We start from the raw sequence: 14,025 nt of genomic DNA on the forward strand, positions 1-14,025 counted from the left end.
GGACTCCTGACAGCAGGTGCCTGGCAGGGAGTTGCAAGGGAATCCAAATTAAAGCAGTTGTGTCATTCATCCACCGTGTATTTCACGCCAAGCACTGTAGTAGACACTGGGAATGCAGTAGTGAACAAAAATGACCCAGCCTCTGCCCTCGCGACACTTGTGATTTAAGAATCAACAGCATTTAAGCATTCATTTAATTCTGAAAGGAAGCCTGGCCTGGAGGCTTGTAGGACCTAGGAAGCAGACCCAAGCTACAGAAGGGAAGGGTCCTTCACCAGCCTTGGAGAACCTTCTCCCCCTGCCCCCCCCCCCAATAGGGTCTCTCTGTATAGCCTTGGCTGTCCTGGACTTGCTTCGTAGACCAGGCTGGCCTCCAACTCACAGCTATCTGCCTGCCTCTGCCTCCCGAGTGCTGGGATTAAAGGCGTGTGCCCCAGAGCCTTGGAGGGTCTTAATCTCTGTAGTGAAAGTTTAGCTGGATGCAACCTTGGATCGGGGGAGCCTCTCTGGGCATCTGAATCACCAGTGGAGATACAAAGGTTATTTCCAGGCTTAGTTTGTTGTATCTTGTTTTGCGAACAGCACAACAGAGCCTACCCGCACCCCCCTGGCTTCCCCCACCTCCTGCAGGCCCTCCAGACCGAGGCTATTTATTCCCAGTGACAAGCCTGAGGCTCCCGTGGGGGGTGGGGGTGGAGGGATGGCCTCAAGAGGACCTGGATGGGCCTCCTGTCCCTGGCAGTGGCCCGCCCTGTCCTCTCTTCCCGGCACAGGGTAGAAACTGGAGGGTCAAAAACTGCAGTTCCCTCCCTAATTCACCACTTTGCCCTTTGTCACCACCCCTGCCCTCAGCAACTCAACCACTCACCCTCTTCACACCCCTCCCAAGAAAACCAAAGCTCATGAGGCTGAGGATTAGGGTCCCCTTGAGCCCGAAAGGTCAAAACTATTCGTGGACATAGTAGAAACCTTAGTGCCAGGACACAGTTGAGGTTGTTGCCTGGGCTTTCACTACTCAGCTATAGAATAAAGCCCTTTGAAATTGAGGATAGTCTCTGTCTGTCTGTATCTCTCTGTGTGTCTCTCTATCTGTGTGTCTCCCTCTGCCTCTGTCTCTCTCAAGGTTCTAGAGAATATCTTGATCTCCACTGGTAAGGCAGAATCCAAACCACCACCCCACCACCTCGCCTGCAGGCCCGCAGGCTGGATTAAGGCCTCCTTCACAACCTAAGGTTTAGTGTAACATCTGGGAACCAGCAAAGAGAAGAGGAGGAAGGGGTCTAGTCCCCAGGTGGACCCTGGTCCTAGATGTCCCGCACCTCTGGCCCGAGAGCTCTTCCTAACAGTCCCCGTGGGTCCGAGGGGCGCAGGGGGGTGGGGCAGGTCAGGTTGCAAAGGCGGAGGGCGGGGGGCCGGGCAAGGCGGGACCGAGAAAGTCGGAGCGCCAGGTTCAGCTGCGCTGGGCTCGCGGCCGGCAGGAGGGGGGCGGGATCTGGCCCCCGCGGGCGGTTGGGGGCCCGGGGGCGGGGTCCGGGCGGGGCGGGCCGGCGCACTTCCTCGGAGGCTTAGGGCCGCGCGCCCACTCGCCCACACAGTCTGTCGCAGCCGGCCACCTCGCCGCGGCTCTCCCGGCCCGCTCGGCCCGGCCGGCAGGTAAGAGCAGCCGGGCGTTCGGCTCCCGGCCCCACCCACGCCGCGCGCGCCCAGCTACCGCGCCCGCTTCGAGGTGAGCGTCCCGCGCCCCAGCTTCCAGCCCCTGTTCCCTCGTTGCGCTCCGGCCAGGGTCGCTGCCCGGGTCCCCGCCCCTCTCCCCTACTAGGGCGCCCCGAACTCGGGACCACGCGCACCACCACGGACCTCACTACTCCGTGCCTCCGGGCCAGGAGGGAGCCGCCAGAGTTGCTGGGGTTGGGGACCAAGTTTGAACTAGAAAGCTATTGAGATAAGCCGGGTTGGAGAAACGGAGGCGCTTTAGGGAGCCTGGGAGAACAGACCAGCACCCGCGCCCCAGGAGGCTACAGGGACCATTCAAACGAAGGCAGAGAGTTCTCTAGGCGCGGCGGGGATCCGGGTTCTGTGGAGCATTTTAAGCTGCAAATGGATGACCCTAGGGAACTCATTGCTAGCGCCCTTCCCAGGGCCTTGGAGGGCCCTGAGGCTGAAGCTTGTTAGACTAGCGCAAAATCTGCCTCCCTGAGGCCTAAAGAGATTTTCAGACTTGGGTGCACAGGGCTAGAGATCCCCAGAGTGGAGGGCCCCCCGCCCCCCCACTGAGACACAGCTCTAGAGATACGGAGAGGGACCCTCATCCAAACACGAAAACAGGGCCTAAGGGAGGTGAGAGGTGCGGAGTGGAGGCTAGAGTTCACTGAGGAGAGACACCTAGGTGCGCTCACTGACAGCTGCCTCAGACCTGAAAGGGTGGAGAGACAAAGCTAGGGGGAAGTTGACTCTTGGCCAGCCCATCCCCCCAGGAGGCCAGAGGACCTGACTCTGTAAAGCTGAGCTCAAGAAAGAGAGAGCCCCGAGTACACACAACCACTAAGACAGCCCAACTTATTTTTAAACTCAAATCTTGGACGCTCTGCCTCAGCCCTAGGGGACTCCGGGGGTGAATGAAATGTTCCTTCTCCTGTCCTCAGAGCAGCTGCTGGATCTGCTCCCTACCCCCTTCTCCCTAAATTGCTTTGACTTCCAGGCACTGTGGAGGAAGAAGGGTGGGAGAGAGTTCGGAGTTAGTGACTGGTTGGGGGACGGGGGGGGGGGGGGGGGGGGGGGAGAGGTTGTTTCTAATTTCTCCACTTAAGGCTCCTGTCAAGTGGGAGGGGTCTGCCCTGACTCTGACTCACAGCTGTGGGGCCTGGCCAGGGTCCTCGTGGACTTGGGGTAGCAGTGGGGGGGGGAGGTGCGGGGAGGGGGGGACGGGGTACAAAAGGGTTGAGCAGTTGGCATGGGTAATTGGAAAGACTTCTGGGTGTCTTCCAATGGCAGGCTGGCAGCTGGGAAGGAGAGCCAGCTCTAGTGTATCTCCTGTCGTTCTTTGTGTGTGTGTGTGTGTGTGTGTGTGTGTGTGTGTGTGTGTGTGTGTGTGTCCCCTCACCTCCACCACCACCCTTACAGGCTGACTGCCCATTCCACTTCTCCCCACTGGGGATAGGAAACTTCTGCACTTCTGCTCCAGTTCCTGAGCCGCCTTGGCCATGCCCCCCAGCCTGTCCCTGGTGCCTTATGCTGAACTCTGAAGAGGAGATGTATACTCTGTCCTGCCTGCCTGTTGAGAGACCCGATATAACGGTGGTGGGTTATGCATTTCGTTAACGACAAGGCATCATCGCACAAGTGTGTATGCCTGTGAGCCAGCCATCTCTAAGGTCTTTCAAGTGTCTCTCCCTGGTGTCCAGCTGACTGAGCTACAGCTTCTGTTGACCCAGCGGTTCCTCTGGATTTCACTGAGACTCCCTAGGTTACATCCCAGGCCAGCTCCTACCGCAGACCTGCCTAAGACCCCACTGTCTGGCTCCAGTAGAGTTTGTAGTAAACTTACAAGAGGCTGCCATCGACTTGCGCCTTATTACCCGTCAGATGCTGTGTGCGGATTATCACATTGGAGGCTGACAATAGTCCTAGGAGAAGGAGGTGGTATTATCTCATTTAACTAGATGGCCCAACCGTCTTCAGGGCATGAAAACTGTGTACCCAAGGTCACAGGAATCCAAGTCAGGTTTATATGGCTCAAGCGAGCTGCTGTACAGGGAACGCCATACAGAAAGATATCCTGTCACTCAGCTCCAGGATGTTCACTGGTGTATATACGTGTGTGTGTGTGTGTGTGTGTGTGTGTGTGTGGTGTGTGTGGTGTGTGTGTGGTGTGTGTGTGTGTGGTGTGTGTGTGGTGTGTGTGGTGTGTGTGTGGTGTGTGTGTGTGTGGTGTGTGTGTGTGTGGTGTGTGTGGTGTGTGTGTGTGTGTGTGTGTGGTATGTGGTGTGTGTGTGTGGTGTGTGTGTGTGTGGTGTGTGTGTGTGTGGTGTGTGTGTGTGTAGTGTGTGTGTGTTGTGTGTGTGTGTGTGTGTGATCTAAGTCAGGAATGGAGATACGTGTGTTAGTGGGAATAGCAGATGAGAGTTATCCACTGTCTCTTCTAAACCCCTCCTGCTGCCAGCCAGGAAGAAATACAAAACTGGTCACCTTTTCAGTTCTCCAGCCTTGCCCGAGAATAGGGAGGTATTGGGGAGGAAGAGGGACAGGGATGGAGAGGGACAGGGATGGGCCTTGGTGGTGCCCTTCACTCTGTCCTCATTAGAGACATAGGCTAAAGGATTAGGGGATTCTGGGAAGGAAACAGAAGGCACACCCATACCCTATTTGGGATGCCTCACTCAGTGCTGTGACTGGCTCCGAGGGGGTGGATCCAGGGCTAGCCTGGGCCTGGGAATGTAGCTGCTACTGCTGCTACAGATGCTGCTTGCTCCTGGCCAAGCCAGGAAGAAAAGACTCCCAAGTGTGCACATGGCTACAGGCCACCTGTATGGCCGTCTTGGGGGGGGGGTGGGGGCCGCAGAGGAAACCAGGACCTGAATGGCAGGGGAGGGGTTCTCTCCACCCTGCCGATTAACTCCTGCCTGAGGACTCCGAAGACCCCAGCTTTGGTGGCCTTGTGTCCAGCTTTGGGTGTGAACCAGGTGTTCTCCCACTTGGTGGAAGGGAAAGTTGAAACTCATGAGCCTCAAAGAGGTGGGCCCTTCAGGTTTGGGACATCTGTTGCTGCCTGAAGTCTGAACTCCAAGGCAGACAGACCAAGGTTTTGGTGAGACTTTCCTCCTGTCCTGGTTGAGAAAGAACTTGGGGAGGATGTGCTTTTCTTTCATCTTAAGCCAGGGCAGCTATGGACAAGGGGGGGGGGGTTGGTAGGTTCCTTTGTGCACCCCTTTAAGTTCCTCCCATCTCCTGTGCAACAGTGACACCATCCCCTTCCTGTGGGTCCTGGGGGGGACACGGGGTGGGGGGGGGATCTTCTTCACTACCCAGCCCTATGAGAGCTTGCTTCATCGTGGAGGAAGGTGGAGCTAGGGAGCTCTGCCTTTGCTGGAATTGGCCAGCAGAAGAAACCGGGAACCCCGTTTCCCTGCCCCCCCATTCTTCTTGCTCCTGTTCCAGAGGCAGCTGTGTGGGTGACCTCATCCCACAAACATGCTTTGTTCCTGAGAAAATGGAAAGTGTCTGGGGTTTGGGGGGGGGGGAAGGCTGGGTGTCTGCAGCAACAGCACTCAGGGCTCCCCTTGTCTTTACTCCTCATCAAGAAGGGGACCCAACTGGGGCTCCAGGGATTCCCGCTTTCTCACGTTTCACCATCTCTGGCCTTAAACCCTAGGAAGTGAGGCAAGGTGGGCAGAGGCTGCTGGGGCAGAAGCAGGGGGAGGACATAGGACCCTGGGGCTTTGCAGAGCCACCAGCACAGGCACCTGGCAGGTGGTGGCAGGGGGCACACTGCCCTCTCCCTGAGTCTCCACCTCCCCTCTCTGCTTTGACAGACATCTCCGGGATTTTTCCCTTTTATCTCCCTCTGGCTGGCCAAAAAAAAAAAAAAAAAAAAAAAAAGCCCTCTCTGTGCCGCCACAGCTGCAGCAGATGTTGCGGCCAAGACTACTTAAGCTGGTGTGAGCAGAGGCACAGAAGAGGTGGGAAGGATGAGGCTGGGGAAGTCTGGCTGTGTCCAGCTTGCAGGATTTCCTTCCTGCCTGAACCCAGGCTGAGCCTCTCAAGCTCTTGTTGCTTGGCTGATTCTCCTGAGAGGGGGAGGCCTCCGCCATTCATCAGTCAAGCAGTCTCTCTAGCGTTCCACTATTTCCTGCGTCCGTAGGGAGTCAGGGGTAGAGGGGGGAGCACACAGAACAGCCCCCTCCACCCTAAACTCCTCAGATCAGAACTCGAGATAAACGGCAGCCCCTTACCTAAAGTCCTCTGGTTCCTAACCTGGGACTTAGGAGGTGAGAGTGCTGTCTGTGGGCCCCTGTCCTGGCCTTTAGCACCCTAGGAACAGTACAAGAGAAACTTCAGGCTGGGGCAGGAAATGAGTCACTGACCCAGGAAAAGCCCCCTCCCCCCGGATCAGCCGGGGCCTAGATAAGAAAACAACTTCTGCTTCCTGATTTTTTTTTCCCCCCTGACCCCTTCCTATCCTCACAGTCAAATACAGAAATAAACATGGAAGATTCCAGCATGCACGCAGCCTGACACCCTAGGGTTCCCCAGAGCAGACCTCCCCCTCTCCCCACCTGCTCTCATCTGGCATCTTCTCTGCCTCCTTTCTTTTTCGAATGCGGAGAGCTCTTGTCCAGGGCTGTGCTGGGTGAACTCTGCTCCATCTTCCTCACAGGGCTTACTCATCGTCACCACCATGAGCGAGGCATTTGACTGTGCAAAGTGCAACGAGTCCTTGTACGGCCGCAAGTACATCCAGACGGACAGTGGGCCCTACTGCGTCCCCTGCTACGACAACACCTTCGCCAACACCTGCGCCGAGTGCCAGCTGCTCATCGGCCATGATTCAAGGGTAAGGACCAAATGGGTGAGAGTAAGTACAGACTGGTGGGAGAGGGCCAAGGATAAAGGATAACTCCACCAAGGCCAGATGCTATTGCCCCTGCTTTGTCTCCTTGGAAGGAACTCTTCTATGAGGACCGCCATTTCCATGAAGGCTGCTTCCGCTGCTGCCGCTGCCAGCGCTCCCTAGCTGATGAGCCGTTCACCTGCCAGGACAGTGAGCTGCTCTGTAACGACTGTTACTGCACAGCCTTCTCTTCACAGTGCTCCGCCTGTGGGGAGACTGTCATGCCCGGTATGTCCCGGAGCCTCCTCCCTGGGTTTGGGGACTGCCGTCTGAGTAGGGTCTTTTCATCTGCCTGACTCACACATGCACCGGCCTTGGCGTGGGCAGAGATCTACACACTGCACATTCCTGGAACATGTGTGGGTCTGTTGTGCATGTATGCTCTTGAGGGCTTCATGGCACACAGGGATTGGCACATCCAGCTCTACACACGAAAACTTGACAGGGTCCTGAAACTGACAAGCCGGAGGCTTAGCGTGTGTTGGACCAGTAGGCCTAATGATCACCTAAGGGCTTACCATGCGCATAGCAGATAACATACTTGATACACACACACACACACACACACACACACACACACACACACAGGCCTTAGCATGTGTGTAGAGCTGCATGTTTGCTGCATGTGGGAGCTAAGGGTATGCCGAGATTCTCGGGCCTGCTGCATTGAAGTTTTGTGTGGAGTGATCAAATTGTAGGCTTAAAATGTGTGGTGACAAGCCGGGTGTGGTGGCGTAAGCCTTTAATGCCAGCACTCGGGAGGGAGAGGCAAGTGGATCGTGGTGTGAGTTCGAGGCCAGCCTGGTCTACAAAGCGAGTCCAGGACAGTCAAGGCCACACAGAGAAACCCTGTCTTGAAAAACAAAACAAAACAAACAAACAAACAAACAAAAAAAGAAATGTACTGTGACTTGCATGCCTAATGGGTACGCGTGGAGAATGGTATGCCTAGAACATGCAAAGGCTTAGCATGTACCGAGCCTGTCCTTCCTAGGGCTTTGTGTAGGTAGAGTTACCTGGTTAATAGGATCTTGCAAAAATGGTGTTTCTGTTAGCATGTACTGGGGCAACATATATTTCACACAGAGCTTTGGTGTGTATGTTAAGATACTCCTGTCAGAGGCATGGAGGTTGGACATGCGTTTAGCATATGCTGAACCGTCTTTTCCAGTTTAAAGGGAGAAGTTGGCATATGTAACATTCATGTGCGCGGATACAACCCTACCAGGTTGTAGAAGCAGTGGGGGACAGCTTGGGCAGTACAATTGGCAGGGTAGCCCTCGTGAGCTTGGGGCAGACTCTTAAGCGGGATTCCTGTTTCCCACAGGGTCCCGGAAGCTGGAGTATGGAGGCCAGACATGGCATGAACACTGCTTTCTGTGCAGTGGCTGTGAGCAGCCGTTGGGTTCCCGCTCCTTCGTGCCCGACAAGGGTGCTCACTACTGCGTGCCTTGCTATGAGAACAAGTTCGCTCCTCGCTGTGCCCGCTGCAACAAGGTGGGGGCTGGGCCTGTGAATTCAGGGTAAGACCTGTTGTGGGAGGGATTCCTCACCCCCTCGCTGACAGGCGATGATGCCCCGCCACCCCCCCCCCAACAGACGCTGACCCAGGGTGGAGTGACATATCGAGATCAACCCTGGCATCGAGAATGCCTCGTCTGCACAGGGTGCCAGACACCCCTTGCAGGGCTGCAGTTCACATCTCGAGAGGAGGACCCCTACTGCGTGGCCTGTTTCGGAGAACTCTTTGCACCCAAGTGCAGCAGCTGCAAGCGCCCCATCACGGGTGGAAGCGGGGGCGAGGGTGCAGGTAAGCACGTGGATGCAATTCTGGGTGAGGCTAAGGGGCAGCAGTGCCCTCGGATCTGCAGAGCTAACTCCTCCGGCCTTCCTCCAGGACTCGGTGGAGGCAAGTATGTGTCCTTCGAAGACCGACATTGGCACCACAGCTGCTTCTCCTGTGCCCGCTGCTCCACCTCCCTGGTGGGCCAAGGCTTTGTACCAGACGGAGACCAAGTTCTGTGCCAGGGCTGCAGCCAAGCAGGGCCCTGAGCCGAGGCTCCTGAATCTTCCCTTTCTCAAACCAAGGATTTTAAGACTATGGCTCCTTTTCTGAACTACCGCTGGGACCCAGCCCCTCCCTAGTACAGCACACAAAGACACACACACACACACACACACACACACACTCGGCCCCTACACACAGGGCCTTCAGGATTCAGTCTCCCTCTTCCAATATACCCCGCTGGTACTCTCTGACCCAGACCCGGAAACCTGGGCTTGTGAATCACCTATGACATAAAGCTCTCTCCAAGTCTGGACTCCAGAAACGAGTCCTCCCCTCTCTACTTTTTTGGGTTCCCAGATCTAACTCCCTCCCCAAATCAAGGCTCTAGACACCCCAGCCCTACAAACATGGATGGACTCTGGAACCTAGACCTCCTTAAATCTAGACTTCTTGGGTAGATTTTTTAGGTTTCCTGTGGCTGTCTGAGAAGTCTTCAAAAATAGATTGTACCCCGGTTTGACCTCAGCCCCCATCTCTCACCCCTATCTCTGGGCTGGAGCTGTCTGGGTAGATAAGAGATTAGTGGGTCCCTGGGTAGAGGGCCCTCTTAAGGTACGGCTCGCCGCTGTCCAGCCTTTGAGTACCTTATTATTTCAGCTCCAGGTTGCCCAGAGGTAGGCAGGCAGCAGGGGGTGGCCCACCCCGCTTCCAGATTCTGCAATAAAGCATTGTAAGGGAGCACAGTCCCAGTGTATTTATCAGGAGGGTGAAGCCAAGGGTTCCTTGGCTGCGTAGGGCTTTTGTAAACCTCCTAATGGGCGGGCCACGGCATGGGGATTCTCTCCCCAGGAAGAGGATCCCCCCCCTGGCAGGCGTACCAGTCCCTGTCTAGCTTGGCCAGCCTCCCCAAGGCTGGCGGAGGGCTTTTTCCTCTGGGAGGGAGGGGTTGGGATGGGTGCCAAACCCAGTGGCAGTGGGTTTCTCGGTCTGGTACGCGTCATCTCCCTCCACCCCCAACAGCCCTGCCTCAACCCGACATACAAGCCCCGAGTTCTGATCCCTAGTTGGGCCCAGACCCTCAGCCTCCTTACCCCCTCTACCCAAGGATTAGTGGGGGCGGTTCAGGATCCGCTCCCGGCCGCACGTTTTTTTGCCAAAAAAGGCAAGGATGCAGCTGCACGCGCCGGGGGAACATCTGGATCCGATTCCCAGCATGAATGGGTCATGGCCCCGCCTCTCGTGAATCACTGGCGGGGGCGGGAGTGAGCCAGAGAGGCTGTCCCCCGAAGTGGGGCGATGGGGCGGAGCACTCCCCTGCTGGACGCCCAGGCCTGGCCCCTGGGCTCTGCGGTTGGACTGTGGCGGCAGGTACGCGCCCGTGTGGCTGCGACGGTCTCCGGAGGCGGGGACGCAGTGGGGAGGGGGAGAGGGGGCTGCCAAGAGGAAACGGTGAGCGTGTACTATCTCAAGAAATTCTTCCCAGCGCTGGGCCGGCCTCATTGCGGTTTCTCAGAGGTGCAGACTCCGGGAGTCATCTGCCCAAGGTCTCAAAGATAGTCGCCTGAAGATCAAGATTTATGCTTTATACGGGCAGCGGTTGGCCTTTACTGGGCGGGGAAAAGCAGGGTCTAACTAATTGTGATGTCTACGCTGATCCTCCTGCCTCAGCCTCCAGAAAAGTAGGATGACAGATGTGAGCCAACCACCACGCGAAAAAAAAAAATTGGGGGGGGGGGGGTTGTTGGTTGGTTTTTTTGTTTTTTCCGAGACAGGGTTTCTTTGTGTAGCCTTGGCTGTCCTGGACTCGATTTGTAGACCAGGCTGGCCTCGAACTCACAGGTATCCACCTACCTCTGCCTCCCGAGTGCTGGGATTAAAGGCCTGTGCCACCACCACCTGGTTCATAGTTGTCCCTTTTTTTATTATTATATTTTGTAATTTTTGTTCTTGTTTGTTTGTTTGTTTTTCAAGACAAGATTTCTCTGTGTAGCCTTGGCTGTCCTCCCAAGTGCTGGGATTAAAGGCATGTGCCACCACAGCCAGCCATATTTTGTATTTTTTTTTTTTTTTTGAGACAAGGTTTCTCTGTGTATCCTTGGCTGTCCTGGACTCATTTTGTAGACCAGGCTGGCCTTGAACTCACAGTGATCCGCCTGCCTCTGCCTCCCAAGTGCTGGGATTAAAGGCGTGCGCCACCACCGCCCGGCATATTTTGTAATTTTTAAGAGGACAACTAGTGGGCTGGAGAGATGGCTCAGCGGTTAAGAGCACTGTTTGCTCTTCCAGAGGCCCTGAGTTCAATTCCCAGGAACCATATGATGGTTCACAAGCATCTAAACCCGGACCTTGATGCCCTCTTCTGAGTTGCAGGTGTACATGGACAGAGCACTCACAAACATAAAATAAATAAGTATTAAAAAAAAAAAAAGAGGGCAACTTATGGGAATGAATTCTTTCCACCAATCCGGAGGTCCAGAGGATGGAACTCAAAACTCAGGCGGCATGACAGCAAGCCTGAAGCAAGTCCCTCAGCAGGACGTTTTCAACAAATGCTTAGGAACACCCAACATGCATGCTTATAACAGTTGTAGGTTTACGTTTTCTGTTTCTCTCTCCCGCCAACCAGAGAACTGCCTCATGCACTTACCTTCTCCTCCCAACTTTTGCACGAGTTCAAATAAACATTTGTTGAGGCGTAGTAGTCTAAGCATAGAAAATAACCCGGGGAAGGCCCAGAGTCCTAAAAACAGGCTGGTTTGGGGAAGCACAGATAATCCTTTATGGAGGAAATGCCAAACTACTAAAGTGACAGGCAGAGCTGGGGTGGTCAAAAGTCAGACGCCAACTTAAACAGACCTCGCCCTGCTGGTGAGCAGCCTTGGAAATGTGGAAGCCAGGGGCATTCGAGGGTCACTGTGGGAAAGATCATTCTGGCTGCATCTGAATAATGGATTAGCGGGGTAAAATGAGCAGGCTGCTCAGAACACTAGTGCAGCCTGGCCGGCCAGGAGCGATCATGAGACAAGTAGCAGCGGGGAAGCGGGGAAAGGTGGGGCTTGGTGACTTGATCTGAAAGCACCGTGCAGGGAGTGTGGACAGAGTAGTAGCGGTTAGCTGGAAAGGAGGTTTCAGACCTGAGGCAGAGTGAGAGAGAGTGGCATTGGCCTAGGTCTCCTGCTCACCTCAAAGGCAGAGGTCCGGCTGTAAACAGCTTTGTTTATCTGGATAGAGATGCTTTCCAGACGTACCATCCCGAGCTTAATTTATCTTGAAAGTAACATAGCAGCACTTGCTTGGCACAGACCTATAATCCCAGCATTTGGGGCGGAGGCAGGGATGCAGGATCACCTTTGACTACATAGTGAATTTGGGATGAGCCAAGGCATCTCAAAGAAAGAAGAAGAAGAAAGAAGAAGAAGAAGAAGAAGAAGAAGAAGAAGAAGAAGAAGAAGAAGAAGAAGGCGGCACAAGTATAATAAAGAAAAAGGAGGAAGGATGCTGTATCTTGAGTATAAATATTTTTTGTTGTTGTTTTGTTTTTGGCTTTTGGCTTTTCCAGACAGGGTCTCTCTGTGTAGCCCTAGCTCTCCCTAGACTTGCTTTGTAGACCAGGCTGGCCTTAAATTCACACCACCTGGCCATGCCTACCGAGTGCTGGGATTAAAGGCATGCACCACCACGACCAGTTTAAATTAAAAAAAAAAAAAAGTAAAAGCCAGGTGTGGTGGTGCACGCCTTTAATTCCAGCATTCAGGAGGCAGAGGCAGGTGGATCACTGTGAGTTCGAGGCCAGCCTGGTCTACAAAGTGAGTCCAGGATAGCCAAGGCTACACAGAGAAACCCAGTCTTGAAAACAAATTATTTTAGGGGATTAGATGATTGTTTTAAAGACAGAGCACCTTTTTATAAAGCATAAGGCCCTGGGCTTGGCATGTGCACACACGCACCATAATTAAAATAAAACAAAGTAGAAAAAAATGTTTCTTCATTTGCCAGATCACCAAGGCTTATCTATTTCTTTTTCTTTTTTTCTTTGTTTTAGAAGTATTTATGTGTCTGGTGTGTGTAATGTGTACATGCCTCTTGACATGCACATACTTATGTACAAAAGTCAAAATATGGCATCGGGTGTCCTCTCTCTTCATCTGTTCCTTTGAGGCAACTCCCCTGAACCTGGAGTTTATGTCTTCTTGGATGGACTAGAAACCAGCAAGTCCCAGTCATCCTGTTTCTTCCAGCATCAGAACGGGGGTGACAGTGTTGTGCTGGGACGCCCCCCTTCTTAAGACTCCAGTCTTTTTTTTTTTTTTAAGGTTCTCATTTACCTCGTCGTCTGTTGGCTGATTTATTTATTTTTATTTTACATGTACAGGTGTTTTGCCAGCATACGCATGTACACAACATGCATGCAAGGGCTGAGAGAAGCCGGAAGAGGGCATCAGAACTGGAATCTCCTCCTCCCCTTCCCCGCCCCCGCAACAGCGTTTCTCTGTGTAGCCTATGAATGCTGGGAATAGAGTTTAGGTCCCCTGGAAGAGCAACCAGTACTCTTTAATGCTGATTAATTTCTCCAGCCTCCCCCCGCCCCAGATTTTTTTTTAAACAGGAGGCTTATTGAGATTTATTAATTTGCATACCATCAACTCGTCCACTTTAAGTGCTACAACTCATAGCATTTTAGCACAGTTGATGGAATTGTGCAACTGTTGCCGCCTCCAAAAGGATTCCTTCTGCTCATTCTAAGCCACTTCCTACCTCGAACAACCACTCTCTCATTTTCCTCTTCATCTCCATGGATTTGCCTGTCCCAGCATTTCACTGGAACTAACAGTTTTGGGGTTTTCGTCACTGTTTTTTATTCTTTGAGATGGAGTCTGTTTTTGTTTTTGTTTTTGGTTTTTCGAGACAGGGTCTCTCTGTGTTAGCCTTGGCTGTCCTGGACTCACTTTGTAGACCAGGCTGGCCTCGAACTCACAGCGATCCGCCTGCCTCTGCCTCCCGAGTGCTGGGATTAAAGGCGTGCGCCACCACGCCCGGCTGAGATGGAGTCTGTATATATTGATCTAGCTGGCCTCAGACTTTACCTCAGTCCTCTCGCCTCAGTCACCCAGGCGGACAGTCCCCACCCCCATGCCTGCTTGCTTCCTTTCTCCTTCGTGTTAAATGTTAACTTCTGTGTCGGCTTCATTTTATTTTTTGGAGATTTAGTTTTATGTGTATGAGTGTTGCACATGCGTGTGTTGTATGTGCCCGTGTAGATGAGAAGAGGGCATCAAATCTCCTGGAACTGGAGTTAGGGACCAGTGTGAGATGACACGCTGGGCACCAACCCTGGGTCTTCTGGAAGATGCTCTTATCCACTAAACCACTGTTCTGCCCCTGCCTTCTTTATGGGGTATGATGGTTTCAT

General features: G+C 53.8%; 1 protein-coding gene across 3 annotated transcripts; it reads left to right on the forward strand.

Moving 5' to 3' along the window:
- Positions 1 to 1,487: 1,487 nt before the first annotated feature.
- FHL3 (four and a half LIM domains 3) lies at positions 1,488 to 9,353 on the forward strand. Of its 3 annotated transcripts, XM_084787849.1 has the most exons (6): positions 1,501 to 1,726; positions 6,374 to 6,550; positions 6,661 to 6,835; positions 7,935 to 8,104; positions 8,207 to 8,417; positions 8,505 to 9,353. In XM_084787849.1, exons 2-6 carry the CDS (start codon positions 6,395 to 6,397, stop codon positions 8,657 to 8,659), a joined length of 867 nt encoding a protein of 288 aa, XP_084643975.1. In that variant the 5' UTR covers positions 1,501 to 1,726; positions 6,374 to 6,394; the 3' UTR covers positions 8,660 to 9,353. The 3 variants fall into 3 exon arrangements, with proteins under 3 accessions (XP_084643974.1, XP_084643973.1, XP_084643975.1); XM_084787848.1 differs by having other exon boundaries at positions 1,488 to 1,653; positions 8,207 to 9,353; XM_084787847.1 differs by having other exon boundaries at positions 1,491 to 1,726; positions 8,207 to 9,353.
- Positions 9,354 to 14,025: the final 4,672 nt, after the last annotated feature.

Source organism: Acomys minous (assembly GCF_964271855.1).
Source record: "Acomys minous genome assembly, chromosome: 6".
Lineage (NCBI taxonomy): Eukaryota > Metazoa > Chordata > Mammalia > Rodentia > Muridae > Acomys > Acomys minous.

Coding starts and splice junctions, on each gene's coding strand:
- FHL3 (XM_084787848.1), top strand. CDS start 6,395: ATGAGCGAGGCATTTGACTGTGCAAAGTGCAACGAGTCCTTGTACGGC. Junction 6,551..6,660: donor TCATCGGCCATGATTCAAGG/GTAAGGACCAAA, acceptor TCTCCTTGGAAG/GAACTCTTCTATGAGGACCG. Junction 8,105..8,206: donor GCTGTGCCCGCTGCAACAAG/GTGGGGGCTGGG, acceptor CCCCCCCAACAG/ACGCTGACCCAGGGTGGAGT.